The following is a 21,614-nucleotide window of genomic DNA, read 5'->3' as shown; positions in this document are numbered from 1 at the left end:
TTAACACATCTTATACAGGCTTTGTATGCCTATGTAATATATATATTTTTGTACGGAAGAAATAATCCCTTCTGCCAGGATGACTATTAACACTGTAAGACTTTTACAATGAAGTCACGTGGTTATCTCAGGCAGCGCTCAATAGGCTCTCCTAACCACTGTACCAGAGGTTCTCAACCTTTTGACTAACGCGTACCATCTAAACAAAAATTGAAAACCTTTAGTACCATCACTACAAAGTACTACTACCACCAAAATTTACGAGTGTTAGAGAAAAAAATCTATCAGGATGATGCGGTTTTAATTTTTAAATTTAATAGTTAAAAATACTTTGACTCTTTGTGTACCACTTATTTTTCTCTTGCGTACCACCGGTTGAGAACCCCTGCACTATACCATTTGGATAGCTCATTAACGTATGCTTTACTTTAATGATTCTTTTCGTTAATGTCAGCCGCTGCTGTGTAAGTAAAACCGCTCAATACTGGAAAGTATTTGGCGGTTTTACGTGCCCCACAACGGCCTAGTGGTAAAGTCGTTGAACGCTGGTAGTTCGACTAGGGTTAGATTCCAGGCGAGTGGGTTGGCTGCTTGGACAAGATTTTGTGGTTTTTCTCGTGTGCAACAGCGAATACGACTCAACTTCGCTCAGAAACTTCTCTACAAAAGTATCCCTTTCTTCAGCAGATATCCCTAGCGTGCTTTAAGTAATCAAATAAACCAATCGGCGGTTTTAGTTCCCGACCAGTTGCTAAACTCTCAAAAGCTTTTTTGGGAAATTAGCTAATCAAAAGGTTGTTGTTTCAAAGATGCTTCTCTAAAGTAATTTCAAAAAGCATTCTTGATTTTCTATCTAATATCATATACTTAAAATTTTAACAGAACATAAACAAAAAATCAGCGTGTTTAACACAAGTTATAAAGTAACCATGAGTAAGAACACTGTGTATATGAAATTAAAGGAATTTGTAAAATCTAATATTATTTTCTAACCTTAATGCGTTTTACAAATTTCATCTTCTGGCGATAATGAAATAACACTTTTTCATGCATACAGAACCTCCGCCAGGATTTTGAGAAGCACAAAACAACAAAATTTTGGAATCTCAAAACTTTTTAACTTTAGGTGAGGCAGTTTACAGCAGGATTCAGAGACGGCAAAATTTTTAGATAGAATTTAGGGAAGGCACTTTGCAACAGAACTTAGAGGCGATAAAATTTTTATAATATAGAGAAACTCTGAGCTGCAAAATTTAAGATGGAAATTATTTTAGAATTTCGAGAAGACAGGACGCAACAGAATTTAGGGCTGAATATTTTTAACTTAGAGAAGCTCCGAACAACCAAATTTAGAGAGGAAAAGTTTTTAGAATTTAAATGAGGTAACAGAATTTAGGGGCAGTAAAATTTTTAGAATTTAGGAAGACACGGGGCAGAAGAATTTTTGAATCCGCAAAGATCCTATCGCCGGCCTTGCATGAATATCTCAAGTTATTTTCATTTTCTTATCATTTTATTTCGCTTAAGAGCATTTAAATTTATTTCAAAAGGGTTTCTGTTACATCTAAAACTCGACTAAAGGGCCTATTCCGGTTTAGTCCTGTTTCAGCTGTCGGAATGTTTTGCTGGCTATTAATCATATCTAGCTTTTGGTTTAAAATAATCTTCCTTTCATATGAGATAACATGATTATTAAAAGCCTTAAGTATAAGAGCATAAAAGTGAAAATATTTGTAATAAAAAATAAGTTCCTTGAAAATTAAGTGAATAATCAATCACTTCTATGACCTTCTAGTTGCTCAAATTCAAATCTAATAATGAATGAAAAGTTTGGAATTCTGTAATAAATACTAAAATGTAACTCATTGTTACAAAGCGAGTTAACAAATTAGTTTGACAAACTGTCAGCTATCCATTGACTCGAAATTTATACTCATAAGAAAGAGCGATATCTATAAAATGATGCCCAGTAAAATCAATTATATTAGTATTAAAATACGCCAAAAGTAAAAGAATAAAGATTCTTTCGCAAGATAGCTCTCAAAATGTTGCTATTCGGCAAATCACAAGATCTTTAGTACGTTAGTATAACTTTCAAATTTAATTAGTCAATAATGGTTTCATGAAATGAGTAAATTGAAAGCAATAAACGCATTTCTTAACAACTTAATTTCTTTATTTAATTTTTTCATAATGCACTCAACTGTTATAAATTAAAATATAGTTAATTTGTAACAAATAGAGTTGATAATTTTAATGTAAATTTGTAACGTTATTATAATTAATAAAGATATTTCTAATGCCATATATTACCTACAGAATCATTCGGTTTTTACGTGCTCAGATCCCTTTTTGAATTTCAACAGTTTTATCCTGTAAAAACGTAATAATTTTTGCGAAACAAACTTAGTAGACCATGCTTGCTTTACGTTTCGTTACCAAAACTTTTCCTCTTATTATATACTAGCAGCTTCGCTGCCAGCCTTCGTCTGGCTTTTAAATGTACCGGAAAAATGGCTGAAGGGAACACCAAATGTTAAATTTAAAAACTGCATAGAATTTTACTCTGCAGAACAACTTCATAAAAAAATTTTATTACGTATAAAAAATTACAATGAAATAAGCAATATCCCTTAATACAAATATTAATAATCCTAATAAATAAATTAACCAACTTCCCTTTGCAAAATCTTAAGAACTCAAATGGTATAAAGGAGGTTAAAAACTTTGTTTCCTAAAAAAAATCACTCAAAACTTTTCAAAATCTTAAAAACAGTGAAATGAGCAATAAATAACATAAAAGAATACAAAAAAAAAAAAAAAAAATTCTGAAAAGCAAAGTATAATTAATGATATTTTATCTTATATTTTCAAGAGAAAAAAAATTAGGTGCTGCTTTGGTAGACGGTTGCACGGATTTTTGGCGATTTACATTGGCGCAATTGTTGGCGCGGTTTTTATAGTCATCAGCCATCTTGAAAAATGCTATTTTTACGTATTTTACACATATAGTAAAGTATCAGAAACTTAAAAAAAATAAATATCGTTAAAAATAATGAATTAATTTTTTCTTGAAAACGTTGTTTTTTAAGATGGCTGGAAAATGTAAATAAATATATTTACTAAGAGGATAAAATGCTAAAGTAAAGTTAAATTATTACTTTCATATAATAGAGTAAAAACACCGCTATGAAAACATTGCGCCAAAATTTAATTGGATTGAAATATTGCTTAAATTGAATATCGAATTAAAAACATCATACCAACGTTTAAAAGAATTAAAATATTACTTAAATACTTTAAAATAAGTTTTATATGATTTAATTATTTAAATTAAAACATATGTGGCAATAAATATCTCAGGAATTTTTGAAAACATTGCATTAATTTTTTAATAAAAGTTGAAGTATACAGTTATAAAGTAAAAGAAAATTACGTACTTACACTTTTTTAAAGTATTTTACCTGTCGTATATTGATAAGTACCAGAGAAAAAAAATGATCTTCATCTGTGATCCACATCTCTTGCACTTCATTGGAGAAGCAATTAGCGAGCTTTTCTCCAAAAATTTTAAATAAATTTTCTCTGACGCTATTAACAATTTAGAAATAAATCTTTGATTAGGAAAGGCAGGTTGGCCAAAAAAGGGTCTCAAAGGGCAATTTTTTTATTCCAATACCAATAATTCTTGGTAATTACCAATAACAAAATTTATCTTTGACATGGACATAGTATCCATTCCATTTGAAATCTGAGGAATTCGAAGAGATGAATAATAAAATTTTAAAATGGCGCGGTAATGCACAAATTTTCAGTAACCAATAAGGGAGCTGATTACATTACGCATAGAATTAAAATTATTTAAATAATCATTCATAATAAAATCATTTTTAAAACAAATGCAAAATTAAATTGTATTTTAATATTTAACAGCCATAAATAATGTTTAAAACATTAGATTAAATTTATAGATATTAATAAAACCAATTACGTTTCAAGTAAGGTGACGTCATTGATTACATTATCCACAACATAAAATTATATAAAATATTATAAACAACAAAATTTTTATTTCAAATAAAAATGCAAAATCAAATTGATTTTTAATATTGAGAAACCATAAATAATATTTAAAACACGGAATTTATGCATAATAAAACGCATTATTTTAAAAATAAAATGACAACAAAGTATCGGTTACCATAAATAACTTATCCAGCAATGGGTTTACCATAAGCAGTATTACTCGCCAAAAGAAAAATTACCAAAATCCGTGCAACCGTCTACCAAAGTAGCACCAAAAAATTACAATGAAATAAGCTATATCCCTTAATACAAATATTAATTATCCTAATAAAAAAAATTAATCAACTTTGAGTTGAAGGAAAAATTCATGCATCACTTTTCAATATCTTACAAACAGTGAAATAAGTAAAAAATAACATGAAAGAAACTCAAAAAACAAAAATTTCTGCGCAGAATTTTACTCTGCCGAACTACTTTATTAAAAACATCAATAAAACTGTATTATATATAAAAAAATGGCAATGAAATATGCCAATCTCTTAAAAAAAGTGACATAAGAAATACGATGAAAAATTGTTGCCAAACCCATATTTCTAAAAGAATGAAACTATTCAAAATAATGCGATTTCATCAAAAATCTATCAACAATAAGAAAGGAAAATTGTTGCCAAAATCACATTTGTAAAGATGTGAGATGTGAGAAGTGTACTCGGAAGCTTCATTTAAAAATTTTTTTTAAAATACAAAATATTATAATTTTTCCCAAATTCTTTTTGTATAAGCACTCGCAAGGATGAAAGTTTAACATGTCCAAAAATCAAAGAAAAATAAACTGTACATTTTTAAACATAAACTTTTTTAGAAAAAATCCCGTTGAAAAGGTGTTAAGCTCACTTTGTTAAATAAATTCGTATTCAATCGATTTATTGAAACACGAAATTTATTTTATGTTCGTAAAATAGCTAAGTGCATACGTTTCATGACGATGTGAAAATGGAGTGGGTAGAGTAAAATCTCGCTTTCCTATACCCCATTATATCTCAAAATGACGCGAATTCATCATAAAACATAAAATTAAAAAAAATTTGAATTCGAATTTCGAAAAATTCGCTTCGAGGTGCACTGGCTCTTGTCTAGATGCACATATGTACCAAATTTCGTAGCCGTGGGTCTATTAGCTTACGCGCAGCGCGAACGAAAGACACACACACAGACAGACTCTTTGTTTTATTATATGTGGAGATTTTGTTCAAGTATTCCAAATAATAAAAAAATTAGCTTGTTGAGTATTCCACTGAGAACTCAGGAATATTTCGATATATAACAAATAAACATCTGACGATCGTCTGCTCATGAAGAAATGAAGGCAAATGAATGCGCAAATTTCATATTAAAATATTGAAATTGCGAAGCTATCTAGGTAGTCTAAGAGATAATAAAATGCATAAAAAATAGTGATGTAACGTAAAGTTTAATATTATATTTATTAAAATTTATAATGTTTCTCATAATGGCAACAATTCCTTTGTTAGTTTCTCTTCTTCGGAATAGACAACGCACATGCGTTGTAATGCTTACTATCTAACAGCTATAAGCTAGCTTATGGATTTAGTTCTTGCGCGTGACTGAAATTGTTTCTCGGGGCGTTTAAGTAACCAGACCGGCCAGGGATTTTGACGGTCTCTACAGGTAGGATGCTTTTATTTTAAAGAAAATACTTTGCATTCTTCCTTATTGCCCAGTTAATTCAGAGACATGACATGACATGACTTAAAAAGTAATGTCAAACTTCAGACATAAATCTTCTAAAAGGATTATTATGGAACTAAGCTTAAGTCACAGATCGGCCGTTTGCTGTATGACCAGCTTAGCGTAAATTATAAAAACTATATATTAATATGATTTGTGTGACAAAATTTTTATAAATCAGTACACAGGTATTCGAATATTTTGATTATTTCAGCTTAATATTTCTGCAATATTTATTCAAATTTAACATTTTTGTCAAAGCTTTCATTTTTATTGAGATTTGGTAAATATCGAAGCTGCAACAAATATATTTAAAGATTTTTAACGTATTTGTTTAGATATTTTAAACGTATTGTATTAGTTTCTAACTTATTTATTTAGTTTTTTGACTTACCTGTACCTTTAGAAAACGTTCTTAATTCTGTTTGCTTTGGAAGAAAATTAAAAATTTTTTTAGATCGATCAAAAATACTATATCTGCAATTAAATGTATATTAAAATAGCACTAAACTGCAGATATGCTGAAAGAACAGTCACTGGTAAAGCTATTTTAAATAAAGAATTCTTTTCTGTGGATCTGTTTATTTTGTACAGCTTATTAGCGTAACATTTTAAAACATTCTTTCTTTTTTAAAAAATTAATGAATTAAATGAAATTAAGTTTATATACCGTCTAGATTAACATCTGCGGGTTTTCAAAGTATAACGTTTTGTGGATTTAAAATAGCAATAATGAAAATTACGCTGTTTTTTAACATATTCTTAAAATCAGTTATAAAAAGTTCTTATTAACAGCAGAGTTAATATAAATTTTCATTATTCGAACAAACTTCTTATTGGTCTTATTTACTTTTAAAGTGCATTTATAATGACATAACCATGAAATGAATAATGCTGTTAGAATTTTGGTTGACTTCTAAATTAATGCTTTTAGACGTTATAAATATTGTTTGTTTTAAAAATTTTTTATTTTAAAGGATATAGCTTATAATTTGGGTTAAATTTTCACTGTATAAAAAATTATTCTTTGCATTATAAATAATTAAATTTTTTATACATCGAATCTCACTGTATAAGATAATTTTTATTTTTCGAAACGATGAGCGTGAATATCCTTTTATTGTAAACAAAATATTTATCAAAATTCGACAGAAATGATTGGTAATCTTTTAAGGGTAGCAGAAAATTTCAAGAGCGTGTAATAAAATTTTCTGAAATAAAACGAGATTAGGAAAATTATATTTGTTATGATTCAATTTCTGAATAAGTTTTCTATTAGCTGAAGTAGTTCGCTTGGAATTCAAAAAACGTTTATATTCTACCCACTCTCCTCCTATTATTTCCTAAGTTTTCCTGTAATATTTATTTCAATTTGACTCATGTGTCATTTGTCAGAACTGAATAGAAAATGTATAAATCTGTAATGAATTGTATAAATCTGTAATGAATTGTATAAATCTGTAATGAATTGTATAAATCTGTAATGAATTGTATAAATCTGTAATGAATTGTATAAATCTGTAATGAATTAAATAAATCTGTAATGAATTAAATAAATCTGTAATGAATTAAATAAATCTGTAATGAATTAAATAAATCTGTAATGAATTAAATAAATCTGTAATGAATTAAATAAATCTGTAATGAATTAAATAAATCTGTAATGAATTAAATAAATCTGTAATGAATTAAAATGATAGGACGATAACAATTACTCATTCACTTGAAACCTAGCCGCTTTAAATTAAGCAAATTATTTGCACCTGCTATTAGGTTGGCGAATTTTGTATTTGGCGATACATTTGGCAAAATATTTTGGCAATAAAGCTTATAATAAGGAAGCCTGTTGATACATAGAAAACCCGTCAATGGGGGACCAGTTAAGATCTCTGAATAGTGATGGTATAACCCGGGCTCAAATCACGGCAAACAAGCTCGTTAAATGTGTGTTTTCCTAGTTTTTCCTTCAATGTTTAATATTAATTAGACTCAATTACCCAATTTTTCCTTAAAGAGTTCTTCCTGAAGTCATGCCTGCTCTAAATGCAGACAGACCTCTCTTATTTTGCCATAGATTACTGAACAAACTATAGTAATCATCTGAGGCTATTCAGAAATTATTTCTGCTCCAAATGTTTCTATTTATTGTGTTATAATTCAGAAAAGCAAAGCCTGTTTACAACCTTAACTATGAGTAAATCAAAACACCCTCCTGGAAAAGGAACATTGATCACTGTAACATTGAGTGATTAACTAGTTACTAACTATTGTTGATTATTTTCCGTTTTAACAGGCAACTTCTATTTACATCGTATTTTTCCACAGTTACGTTTAACGATTTTAAGTTTGTGTGCCATCGAAGATGTTTACCAAAACTGCAGAAAAGCATGTGCAATTTTACTGAAAAAAAAAAAAAAAATGATTAATTATGCTTTTAAGGATAGTATTTCGTATAAAGAGAGTTTAACATATAAAGCATTTACACAAATTTAAAATCATGGAGTTTAGGTATGTATACTCCAATACCATAACTTTAAATTCGTCAGGTATAAATTCTTTCCCCATTCATGAGAAGTTACGAATCACCTGTTTTCTTAGGAGTAATTTAATTATGCATTCTAATTATTCTAGCAGAAATGTATTCAAGTAGAGAAATATATCGATTCCTTATTAGAAATTTTCACCCACATTTATGCGATTCGCAATATGCAAGAAAATAATGAAACATTATTGAAATGCTGTAGAAAAACCTTTAGTTTTTCAGATTGTCATTATTTAGGATAAATGCTGCTCGGTCAAAACTGACAAAATATGCAATTTTATGTGACAAATAATAATCCGTTTTGGTAAGTAGTAATATTAAAGCTTTAATTTTATTAATTCTATTTCTGGGAAGAAACACATTTAAAAGTTTATATCTAAATACAAATTCTGTGATTTGTGTGGTTAAAACACAAAACACTCATAAATAATAAAACCTTTATTTCTGTACTGTATACTGGGCACTTTCATAATGATTTCCAAACGTACCAGTAAGCAAACGTACCAGTAATTTTGCGCAAGTCTGTCGCCCAAAGTCGAACGGATAAAACCGTCGAACACTGCTAGTTCGATTTGAATTTAAATCATGGCAAATGTATGGCCTGTATGGACATTTCCGTTGCTTTGTGCTTATGTAACATAAGCACAAGCCGGTTTCTCTTAGAAAGCCGTGATTCTGTCAGCGACCGAGCGGTAACATAACTGACTATTGGTTGTTCAACCTGAGCTCAAATTCTAGCGAATGGGCTCACTACATGGAAGATTTCTTGAATTTTCCCTTGCGTAAGGTGAATATAGGCGAACTTCCCCTAAAACGTTATCCGCGATAGCTTTTCTTCAGATAGCTCTCGAGTTGTTTTGCCTAAATCAATCACTAGTTTCTTAGAAAGCTTTCGATGAATGCATTAATTTACGCAGACAGCCCTCTTGTATTTGTTCCAACCAGTGGCCAGGTGGTTAAGACCGCTGAATGCTGCGAGTACGACTCTGTTTCGATACTCGGACAGCATGATTGGGTAAATCTTCGGATTATGGTTACTTGGCGAATTTTTGGCGACCAACCCTGCTACAGCAACCTCCTAGTTTTTTTTTTTTTTTTTTTTTTTTTTTTTTTAATACTTAACATTTTTTTCAACAATCTGCTAGCCGAATTTCGCTTATGCTAGAACTTTTATGGAACAAAAGTACTTAGTCATGACGAAGATTAGGTGCGAAACTGGGAGAAAGTGTAGAATCGTCCACTGCCTGCCGCGTTTTTAAGAATCGCATATACACGGTATCCATGTACATGTCGACCTATTTTCACTTAAAAAAACATCCCAGAATTGCACAAAAATGGCATTGTGCACACTCTTGACTTTATCCATGTACACATCGACCTATTTTCACTTAAAACGTCAAAGAAAATTGACAAAAATCCAATTCTTCTTACTCTTGTAAAAAGCGCCAAACAAACAAGTGGGCGATTCTGCACATTAGCAGGGAAATTGTTTCTAAGTGCTTATTAGCTAAAATCCCTATTGGAATTTTCCGGAAAATCTCACATTACATGTCTCATGATCTCTCATTTCTCTGAGACAAAATAATCTGTGATTCGAACTGTGTACTTCTCAGATTATTGCTAAAGTCCTAGCTAGTAACCTTTATCGCCTTACCAAAATGTCGCCAAACTACCTGTTACCATATTCCAAAGATTAGCCCATGGTTGATTTTCGCCATGTGTCACGTCAATACGATCCGGTTTCTCGCAGAATTTTCTCTCCATGAAAGCATCCCTTCCTTAAGCAGATAGCCCTTGTCTGCTTTGTCGTATTCAAATAATCTAATCTAACAATCTTCAAGACAATTTTTAATAAGGTCCAAGCATAAAATACTTCGCATTCTTATCAGTAAGATCACTTTATAGCTGTAAGAAAGCAATATTTATAAAGGGGCCAACAACTTTCTATCAGGGTACTGCTACGAGAGTAGTATTTTAGTTTACTTTATAACGAGAGTAGCAGAATAAAACTTTGCTTCCATTATGCGTAGCCCCACCAGAGGCCGAGCGGTAAAATCTTTGAGCACTGGTAGTTCCGATCTAGTCTCGATTCCAGGCAAACGGTCTGACTGCATGGTTTTTTCGTAGTCTTTCCCATGTGTAACGTTATACAACATAATTTTCATTAAAAGGTCGCTTACGAAGGCATATCTTAGGCAAATAGCCCTAATACGCTTTGCCATAATCTACTAAACCAATCCATGGCTGCGTATGGGCACCAATATGAAAATTTAAAAGCTAATCTTTGTCTTCAGAACAGCTTTTTTTTTTTTTTTAAAGGTTTGTGTCTTTGCAAATGTTGTCCACTTATATAAAGGTGCTGGCACTTTTTTGATTGGCCGCTCTTATGCAGCAGTCTATCAGAACATTTAAGTGACATTTTTATCAATTGTTAGGTATTTAAGTGAAATTTGTGCCTACTTAGACGCACATATAACCTATGTCAAATTTCCGCTAAGCGAGATATTGAAGTGTATTCTAGTTATATGTTTTGCTCGAATAGCTTAGATTAGTATAGACGACAATTATGTGTAAAAAGATAAAAGACATGTATGCAATTAGAATGCACGACATGCATCAGTTTAAATGAGAAATTTTGCATATTTCATTGTTCATTCAAATACTTGAATCAGGCAAATACGGAGACTCGCCTGAAAAGACGTCTTTCCTGGAGGAATTTGCACTCTAGACAGAGGCTAATCAAATAAAAACTGGCTGTTATTCATAAGAAAATGGGTTCTAATTAAATCTTACAAAAGTGCATTTTCAGCGAAAATGTTTGCACAGCCATCTTAGCGCAGTTTGGGTATTTTTTACTGGAAAAAGAAATAGTTGCAAAAAATTTTTATTATAATGCTCACATACATATTATATATTTTCACCATGCGTGTTATAATTCATCCCGAAATTTGGCCCACCAGCGGTCATGCGGTTCAGCCCGAGGTTCGAATTCCGCGAACGGGCTGGCTGCATGGGCGTTTTCGTGGTATTCCCATTGTATAACCTGTATACGAGCCAGTGCAATCGGAAAACTCTCCACTAAGGCATCTCTCTCTCCTTAGGCTTAAAGCTAAAATGCCTTGCCATAATCAAATAAACCAAATGATTATACCGAAATTTAATCAATTAACTTCCAAGTGGGTTTTTCATTTCTTTTGTTTTCGTAAAAATTTAATTTCGCGGTGATCGTTTTAAGGATAGGTTTAAAGCAATTATTCTTTTTAAAGATTTTATGGCAAATGTTGCATTCTTGCATGAATTTTACCGCAGTGTTTTCCATCTCTTAGGGGCATATTTTACAACTGAGTTTAGAACAAAGTACCTACAATTTATCTATAAAAACTGTTAGATCTTTAAATACTACGAAAAAAATTAAATTTTGGGAAAAAAAAGTATAAAAATGGCAATGTTGCTTATTTAAAAACAGAACTGTTATACCTGTACACATGTAGTTGCCTTAGGAACTGTTATGCGCATAGTAGCTGCAGTTCAGCGCATTTTGCAAATTTGGCGACTTCTAAAAAGGCGATTATATTAAGGCGTAAGTACCGAATGATGAATGTATGAGAGTTAAATAATCATGTGATGTCAAAATGGCCATTTGAAAAATGATACGAGTGCAAAGTGCTTTATTCATTTTTGGCCCATAACAGCATCAGCCCGAATGGACTATTAGTCTCGAAATCGGATTTGGCGGCGTATCACTTTAAATGAATAAATCGCTTTTCAAACTGCTGCCACGAAATTTTATTATCCTGTATTTCTTTAAAAGAATTAGAATAAAGAATCTGCATGAATGTACGCATGTTTTTTGCAGTGTGGAAAAAAACGACGGTATCTAGTTCCATCAAATTTTGAATAACGTAGTCCTCCACCCAAACATGTGCGCCTGGAATTTTGAATTTCGAATTTTATATTTCGGATTTTGTAAAACTTTAATTTTTAACAAGCTCAATGATTTGAAAGCGAGCTAGCAACACTGTACGGATTAAAACATTATCTCCAGCGAGCGAGACTGTATATCGAAAATTCTCAAGATAATCTATATATATCGAAATTATATAATCTATATAATCTATGTATATCGAAAATTCTCAAGTTTTTAAGTATTTTGTGGTTTTGCTGTTCAACTAAATTTTGTGCGGCGTAAGTGCAAAGAACATGATATTTAATTAATAAATACATAATAACACAAAACGTCAATAATAAACAGATAGAAGAAGTTTCCCCATGGCATCTTACCAAGAAACTGCACATTGATATGATAAACTCAGAAAGACAAAAAAAAAAAAAAAAGTATGCCAACACTTAACACTTTATCAGGAATTTTAAATACATGCTGCTTCCAAATTGTTTGTAATTTTGCAATGACGTTTAATAATAAAGCTAAAAAGACAAAAAAAAAAAAAAAAAATAGCTTAGCAGGAGTGACTGCAACAGCAGACTGGTAGACTGCGAGCTTCGCAAGAGCATCGGAAAACCTTAAAAAAAAGACTTTTGGATGACCATTAAAACCTTTCTGAATTTTCTTTTTTATATATATTTAATTTCATTGTCTTTTTCATATTTTATTACTCGAATCTTTGATAATTGCCCACCGACAATAAATGATAAAACAATGCAACCAACTTATTTATCGCTAAATTTCATATCTGATATAAAATGACTGTACAATAAGTTTTTTTTTTTTTTTTTTTTTTTTTTTAACTCTTTAATACTTCATGTCGGAGTTATGCCTAAATTAGGGTGACTGAGTTACATGCCTCAAGTAAAAGGTTAAAGGGAACCGAAACTGCGATATTAATGAACGATAAAAAATTATGGCACAGATTATGGATAAAAAATTATGGCAAAAATTAGGCTTAGCCGCACTTAAACAACTTTTCTTGTTATTCCTACAACTATTGCATGCAAATTAACTAAAGGCATAAAAACCTTAACCGGAAGATAAAAGCAACATAATTCAATCATTTGAAAACAATTATACATGTATTATAAGACACCTTTATTAACGTTTTTCATACCTACGGCGGATCAACTAACGGCGGATTTTCCTGTCGGCGAACAAGCGACGACGGTAAGTCCTAGACCCTAGCAAACGATACTAATCCGCAAGGTGGAATGACTGTAAATTCACTTATACAAACATGTTAAGAAACCGTTTGAATGTTTTAAATTGGGAAAGGTTTGAGTATTCTTCGTATTTACGAAATAGATTTGAATAAATGCGAAATCTACCTGTTTTAGAAATTAAATGTGAGATTTGCTTTATAAGCTTTTTTTTTTTTTTTTTAAAGAAAATTGGTTCTTTGTTAGAATCTATCATTTCTTTGATCGAATGCGTGAAGCATATTAATACGTAAAACTATTATTAATGCTCGAGTATCGATTTCTTGAAGGAATGTTTTGAAAATGAAATTATACCATTACCATTTCAAACGGCTTTCGTTTTTGAATTCTTTCCAAAAATTATGAAACTGATTCACAGTTTAGAAGAATTGAACTACTCATTTGTTCACATCTTATGGAATCATTTGGATGATTTTAAAGTCTTCTCTTGAGTGCTGATGAGGTGGTTATTTAGGAAATCAAACAAAATGTATTTTGATGTACGGAAAAAAGGAAGCTGATCATATGAATAAAATTATGACATTAGCAAAGAACAATTGAATAATTTAAGTATACTGACTCTATACACATGCTCCCTGTGTGTGTGTTTTTCCCATGTGTAGTGGAATTATTATCTCTGTGGCAGAGACTGGCAACCAGGAGAGAAATTTCATAGCTTGGGGGGGGGAAGACTGGTCACTCTTTTATTTAGTTGTTAAGTATTTAGTTTTAGTGTATGAATATGAAAAACTACTTTTATTCAAGTTTTGGCAAAATTAGCATTTTCTGCAATTTTTGTTATTTAATTTATAAAAAAAGTTAGGAAATCATTTAATTAAATGTATGTATGTATTTCACCAGTTTGGGAAAAGAGGTGGTATGAATTTCTAGCAATGGTAAAAACATAGCAAGTTGAGAACCACTACTTTATAGCAAAAAAAGGGAAAGGAAAACACAGTACTAAATAGGTAAAACAGACAATTTAATTTTACAGTACCTGTGTGTTTGTAAGTTGACAGACTAAATCGAAGGGTGGAGAGGAAAGGAAAAAAAATGGAAGAGATGTTATTAGTTAAATGGATAGTTTTCCCCCTTAAAAATGAAAAAAAAAAAAAAAAAAAAAAAATTCTGAGACTTCTTTTATTTTTCGGGACTTTATTTTGCTTGAGACGTACTAACCTCTGTTTCATCAGAAATTTTCCAACGTGATATTTTTTTTCTTCTAATTTTCGTTTTTAAATGTTTCTCAAAGGAGATATGGCATTGTTATTGAAAATGCTTACACTGTGGCTTGATGCTCTTTATTAAGATGATAATGTTCTGCAAAACTGCACCTTAGTCCTTTTTTCATAAATTCCGCCTATCAAAGAAATCTAACCATCTTTCTACTTTCTCTTCTGAAAACATTTCTTCTATAATTACCGTTAATTTATGTTACTGAAGCTCATTCAGCGCTCATTTCGTTCTTGTGCTCCTCTAAAAATTGTTCCAAATTTAGAGGCATTCGTGACTCGAGATTTATTTGCACTTTGTTAAGTAAAAGTAAAGTAGTAGAAACAGTGGGACCTCCTATCAGAAAAGCCTCTCATCAGGATATAACTGGCTCAACAAATTATCCAAAAAATCCTGTCTGAGATGACAAACAGCGTCTCGAGTTTGTGGCACTCAATTCCGCAATAAATGACTTTCTGAATACAGAATACCTTTTTAAGGTAAACTCTAATACAGAATTAACACTTAGAGATTTCTAGAAACATCCTTTTAATATCGTCCGTTAGACAAAGACTAGTAGTAAGTGATTTACAGGACCATGAATCCAGTCTGGAGGAAATTATGGCCAGACTGTGTTGCAGTGAGAGACTGTGGGCTTTGACACTGAATATCTTTAATGGTTTGTAATTCTGTAATATATCTCTAGAATTTTTTTCTTCTCTATAATATTATCTCTAGACTAAATATGGGCTTGAAGGTAAACTGCGAAGATTTTGAGATGACGCTCAAATCATTTAAATGGAAATGCCTTCCTTGATAGTGGAAAAAAGAAGGCGACATGATTTTAGTTCTTTGATACAGGACACATTTTGAATGAAACGGACATCCAGTGAGTCTCAAAAATAGCCGATGGCTCAAAAAGGCAAAATATAAAAGATTTACAGAAAGAGAATTACCTGATGTTTGTATGGAATTGGACTGACCATCTAAAGAATAACATATTTTCCCTTTCTCTTCCTCATCACTTATTCTTCCACTGCATTTCCTACAAGTGCGATGAAATTCAATCTACGTTTCTCTATTTTATGTGTAACGTGTATACGAGCCAGTTTCCCTTAGAAAGTCCTCTACGAAGGGCCCTTAGGCAGATAGCCCTAGTGTGCTTTGCTATAATTAAATGCACCAACTATTTTATGTGTTAAATATTGCATTACTTTTCTTTCTTGAGTATATCTTTCATTTAATGATTTCTACTGTTTTTGTCGTATGAGCTTGTATACAAAATACTGTGCAAAACTAGCATTGTGATCGAGAAGCGGATAAATCCAATTTACATTAATTTCTATGGGGAAATTGGTTTCGGTTTACGAACATTTCAGATAATGGCCCTCACGAACAAGTTGCATTCGTCAACCGAGATTTTGCTGTAATGTAGAACATTCTGTGAAATATTTTATTCCATACTTTTTTAATAGATTAGCAGTTCAATTAATTTTAGAAATGGAGCTTGCATAAAGATTTCAGCAGCTTTAAAAATTAAACAAATATATGTAAGGGAATTTGCTGTGCACAGAAACTGAATTGCAAGATCAGAAATGTTTTTGGAGCCTGGAACGATTTAGTTCAACTTTTTACGGATAGAATGCACTGTACTGTATGATAATAAAGATCACAATTATGGGCATACAATGTGGGGCACAATTATAAGACTTAAAATTACTTGTAAATTTAAATAAAACTTTTTTACTAGGCCAAAAAAAATTATTCCGACGCTTCCGGTTTTTCCACATAGATAATTACAAAATTTTCTTGGAACAATTTTAAGAATTCTTTTTAAAAATATTAAATAAACGGAGGAAAATATATGTGACGGTTTTGGCGTTTTTGGCATCTCTAGGTCTACTCATGCGAATTAGTTTAAAATACGAGCATCATTTGCGGATGTAAGAAGTGAAATAACATTTTATTTAAGAAAACAGCGAAAAAATGGTCATGCTTAAAGACCATGGCAAGAAAGCGAAACTTACGAAATATAGAAGAAAGGGTGCTGGAGCCTCAAATTTCTCTCTTTAATAATAAATACAAGTTATTCTTGATATGTTGTTGTAAATATTATGAAGTTTGAAACGGTGGAAAAGCTTCCAGGGAGGCTTGTATCTGCGAAGATGAAACTTCATGTATGTTAGCATGATGCAAAAAACGAGCTGCAATCAAGATAAAATCTGAGATTAAGATGTTCTTAACTAAGTTTCCAGATACTTCGATAGCGATTCAATTAACAAATTAAGTTAATTGAAGGAAGTTCTCTAATATTAACCAATGAAAAATTTCGTAGCTTTTTCCAGAAACCAAGTGTTGAATCTTCTATACATTGCAATTTTCCGGTGAGAAAAAAAAATATAATCTTGGACCACCTAAGCACCACCAATTCAAAACAGCGTGGAAACATCAGCTCAAATCGTTACTGAATTATCCCTTTTTGAAAGCTCAAAAAGGGATAATTCAGTAATGATTTGAGCTGATGTTTTCACGCTGTTTTGAATTTGGTTGCGAAAAGACTAAATATACATGCTTTCTGAAGTTTCTATGGCATATTCATACGCCTTTTATTCATTGGTTCATATGCCTCTTTGTGAGGAACAAAATGCATATTTCGATCCATTCTTGAATACATTTGTTCAAAACAGTGGCTTCAGCAATTAAATATTGTATCTATTGCTTGGCCTGTTTAAATTGCATGGATTATCTATGGCTTATCTATTGAACTAAGCTTTCCACTGCTGCATATTTTAGAAACCTGTGATAATTCAAATTAAAAACATTTCCTGTGTGTAATGTCGGTAAATTTTGTTGAAACTGATTTCAAATTTTAATTTATAAAATAGTAAACAGTATTAATTTCAATCTCTTCATAATTTAGGGAGTGTCCTAAAATTTTGTTCTGTTATTCTTATGTTTAGTTCTTTTAGAATTTCTTGAAAATTTTCTGGTGTCTTGCAAGTTTTCCTCATGATATTTTGAAGCGATTTATTCGAATGTAAGAAAATTTCATATCACAAAGATGATTAACTATATAACATTTCGCTAGCAGAAGAAACTGTTCAATATATCGTTTCAAAGCTATTTTGATAATTATTATCGATGTAGCAAAGCGCCCTTTAACGGTGAAAATTTAAAATTCAAAAAGGCACCTGGCTTGCGATTCATATTGCTAAAATAAATAAGTACATAAAAAATAAAAAATTAAACAAATGGAGTAAGAAATTTTAATATATTCATAGCGCTTGGACTATTTTATATTTTCATCAAAACTTTAGAATGTCCAGCATTTTATACTCTTTTAAAAACAAATATGCAATAAAAGATTTTGATCCATTTGTCTTACCATTAGCTGGGAAGCAAGTAGTAATTTAATTGTTTACTTATTAGCTGGGAAGCAAGTAGTAATTTAATGTTTGTAAATACGGACCAAACTTTCGGTTTCTAGAATGATTAAAATGATTTATTTCTGATATGCGTCTAATTTATATATATAAAAACTGATAGCTAATATATTGCAAATTACTGATATTAATAAATTTAATGATAGGTGAAACATTCGCATTTCAAATAACAACTGTTCCAAAGTATATCATAAAAATTATGTTTCATCATCTATTTGACATGAGAAATCATGATGTCAAAACGATAGCTTTTTAATTAGTTAATACGTCATTATACATCCGTATCATCAGTGCCAGATTTAGACTGTGTCTAAGCTATTTGAGATAGGGGCCCTTTATAAATATGTTATATTTTAATAGTATTTATACTATATTTGAATTTTTTTGGGGCCCTTAGCTATATAGCTTGGGTAGCTTATACATAAATCCGGGCTTTGTGTATCATGAATACCAATAAATTCAGTACTTCTTTCAAAATCGCTATTTGGCGAGTGTGGTTGATAAGTGAAAATTTACTGCCGTTTATTCCGAATTCTTCAAACTTCGGCATGCTGCGCATGCGTATTAGATTTATTTCCTGAAGTTTCATTGGTGATCAAATTTTGCCGCCAAGGGGTTCATAGCCTTTCGTTTTCAATTGGCAATGGTTCTGCAACTCGCTTACTAGTTGCTAAGTTGTTGAAATACGTATTTAGAAAATAAATTTAGCCTTCTTCAAGAAGTAGATCATATGAGTGACTCAGTTTTGAAAGGAGGCCTTAAAAATAAGGATGAGGGGCCTTCCTTAACGCTGATACCTTCTCTTTCAAAAAAGATATCACTACTGTACATTCCTGGCTTACTTTGGGAACAAGACAACCTAATTTGGGATAGCGGTTATTATCCACCATTAGGTAAGTAGATGTCTATATTGCTTTTTAACAAACAAAAATCTCGTTTCCTGTATGGAGAGATTAGCCAATATTTTAATTAATGTAAAATACTGAAATATAAATGGTTCAGATAAGCCTCCGCGAATCTATTTGTATTTTCGTCAATCAGTTTGCTGTTCTGCACTTTTGAGACGAAAATATTAACTTTTATTTCGCTGTAATTGGATTTAAATTCGAATTAATGAAATCATTCGAAAGAAATTTTTAGTTTGCACTTGAGCAAAATTCATTAATTTTTAATTATATCTGTCGGTGTCTTACTTATTTTCAATTACTTGAACGAAAACATTCTAGAATCGGCAAGTTATTGTACATGCTACCGAAATATAAAATTCCTTCTAATTTTGTTTTTTCTTGCTAAATAGGTTTGCGAACTCTGCGTAAATTTTATTTCATTTTGCACGAGTATTTATTCTGCTACAGCAGTTAAGATTCAGTAGCTTCTAGTAGAGGTACAAGGTTACATAATTTGATGTTTTCATATGTAAAATAGTGTAACTTACTTTCACAGTTGCTAGCCATTAACTTAAAATGTTAATACGAAAGAAAAATTATTGACGTTTCTATCAGAATTGGCATTTTTGAAAATTTATTTCGGTTATTCATTATTCTCACTTAACAGTTCTTGTTCACTTTTAATTTAGGTTACGGTAATAGTTTAGAATGCCTTCTCATTTGTAAATCCTTTACTTAAGGTTTCGGAAAAAAACGTATGTATAGAACCACTAACCAAATTAATAGATCTTTAAATTAGTAGATAAAAAAATGCGTCCGTCATTTAATGAATAAAAAAATGAATATTCCAGAAAAATCTTGTGCATCTTCATTTTATATTGCCTTTAGAGTAGTTTTTTTTTTTTTTTAATTTAATTTTTATTTTGATCTTTAGTACGCGCGTACTATTAGATATCGGTTTCAACGGAATATTAGAAATTGAATGATAAGCTTAAAGAGCATTGGCATCCAAATTAAGCAGCCTGTATGTTGTCCGGATAATGTTTAAGTTATGATTTGTTCTTCGGCAACAAATGCTGTTAGTGGCACTTTGCTTATTTCAGCCCTGAGCGATTAAAAACAAATTGTCTCAATGCTTTCTAATAAGTATTTTGAATAGACTAATAATATAGAAATAGTTTGACTCGAAATAATTAGGCCCACCAATGATCGAGCGGTACAAGTCCTTGAACACCAGTAATCGCTCCGGGGTTCGAATCCCGGCGAACGGACTGGCTGCACGGGCGCTTTCGTGGCCCCATGTGTGCACGGGCCCCATGTGTAACGTGTATACGAGCTAGTTTTCCTTAGAAAGTCCACCCGGCAGGCATCTCTTCACTTCGGCAGATATTGCTTGTGTGCTCTGCTGTAATTAAATAAACCATACCTTACCACAAAGCAATTATCTTGTAAAATTATAGTGGAAGTATTCTGTTTCATGATCAGTCAGATACTTAACTTTCTTCAATGCTTTGATTTTTTACCTTCCTAAGCTTTTGAGAAAGTACGTTCAAGATACATACTATGAAAATTATTCTTCAAGTAATATTTCTTTGTAAAAACACAAACAATTATGTTTCGGGTTTTAAATTTGAAATGTCAAACCTTCATTGTAATTAGCTATTTTGCTTCCGGTTTCCTGTGTAAATCTAAAAACGTTTGCCATGTAAAAATGAAATTTTGTAAAAGGTGTTTTCATATTACCCCTCATTGCTAATATTGTGGGGTTGCTTTTCCAATTTTAAATGTTTAGAAAAAATTGAAAATATAATTCCTGGTTTGATTCTGCACATAGCAAGAATCAGGTAGCAATATGTCAATGTAATTAATTTGTAAAATACGCTTACCAGAAATAAATGCTTAACGGTGAAATACTGTGAATTAGTATGATTTTGTTGAATCTTCGGATTATGGTAACTTGGCGATTTTTTGGCGACCAACCCTGCTACAGCAAACTCCTAGTTTTTTTTTTTTTTTTTGGACGCCATTTTGTTTTCACGAAGTAAAGGCTTTTTCTTTTTTTACTCAACATTTTTTCCAACAATCTGCTACCCGAATTACGCTTATGCTAGAACTTTTATTGAACAAAAGTGCTTAATCATGACGAAGATTAGGTGCGAAATTGGGAGAAAGTGCAGAATCGTCCACTGCTTCGCGCGTTTTTAAGAATTGCACATACGCGGTATCCATGTACACGTCGACCTATTTTCACTTAAAAAAACATCCCAGAACTGCACAAAATTGGCATTGTGCATACTCTTGACTTTATCCATGTACACATCGACCTATTTTCACTTAAAAAGTCAAAGAAAATTGACAAAAATCCAATTCTTCTTACTCTTGTAAAAAGCGCCAAACAAATAAGTGGGCGATTCTGCACTTTAGCAGCGAAATTGTTTCTAAGGGCTTATTAGCTAAAATCACGATCGGAATTTTCCGGAAAATGTCACATGACATGTCTCATGATCTCTCATTTCTCTGAGACAAAATAATCTGTGATTCGAACTGTGTACTTCTCAGATTATTGCTAAAGTCCTACTTAGTAACCTTTATCGCCTTAACAAAATC

At 31.3% G+C, this 21,614-nt stretch overlaps 1 protein-coding gene across 2 annotated transcripts in view; it reads left to right on the top strand.

Moving 5' to 3' along the window:
* The first annotated feature begins 5,642 nt into the window (after positions 1–5,642).
* Positions 5,643–21,614, top strand: part of LOC118204148 (insulin-like growth factor 2 mRNA-binding protein 3) — a 209,057-nt gene continuing 193,085 nt past the window's right edge. The window contains exon 1 of one of the 2 annotated variants that reach the window (XM_085813433.1): positions 5,643–5,715. Coding sequence is in view for 1 of the 2 variants with exons in the window: in XM_085813432.1 (XP_085669558.1) it covers positions 18,851–19,013 (163 nt within the window). In the remaining variant the exon portion in view is untranslated. Of the gene's footprint in view, positions 5,716–18,800; positions 19,014–21,614 lie in introns of those variants that run through there. The other variant, XM_085813432.1, reaches the window with a different exon arrangement.

This window comes from Stegodyphus dumicola, chromosome 3 (genome assembly GCF_044657685.1).
Source record: "Stegodyphus dumicola isolate Sdum_Otavi_A_Nest chromosome 3, ASM4465768v1".
Classification (NCBI taxonomy): Eukaryota; Metazoa; Arthropoda; class Arachnida; order Araneae; family Eresidae; genus Stegodyphus; species Stegodyphus dumicola.
The sequence above is the reverse complement of the archived record's forward strand: the minus strand, read 5'-3'. Positions and strand labels throughout refer to the sequence as shown.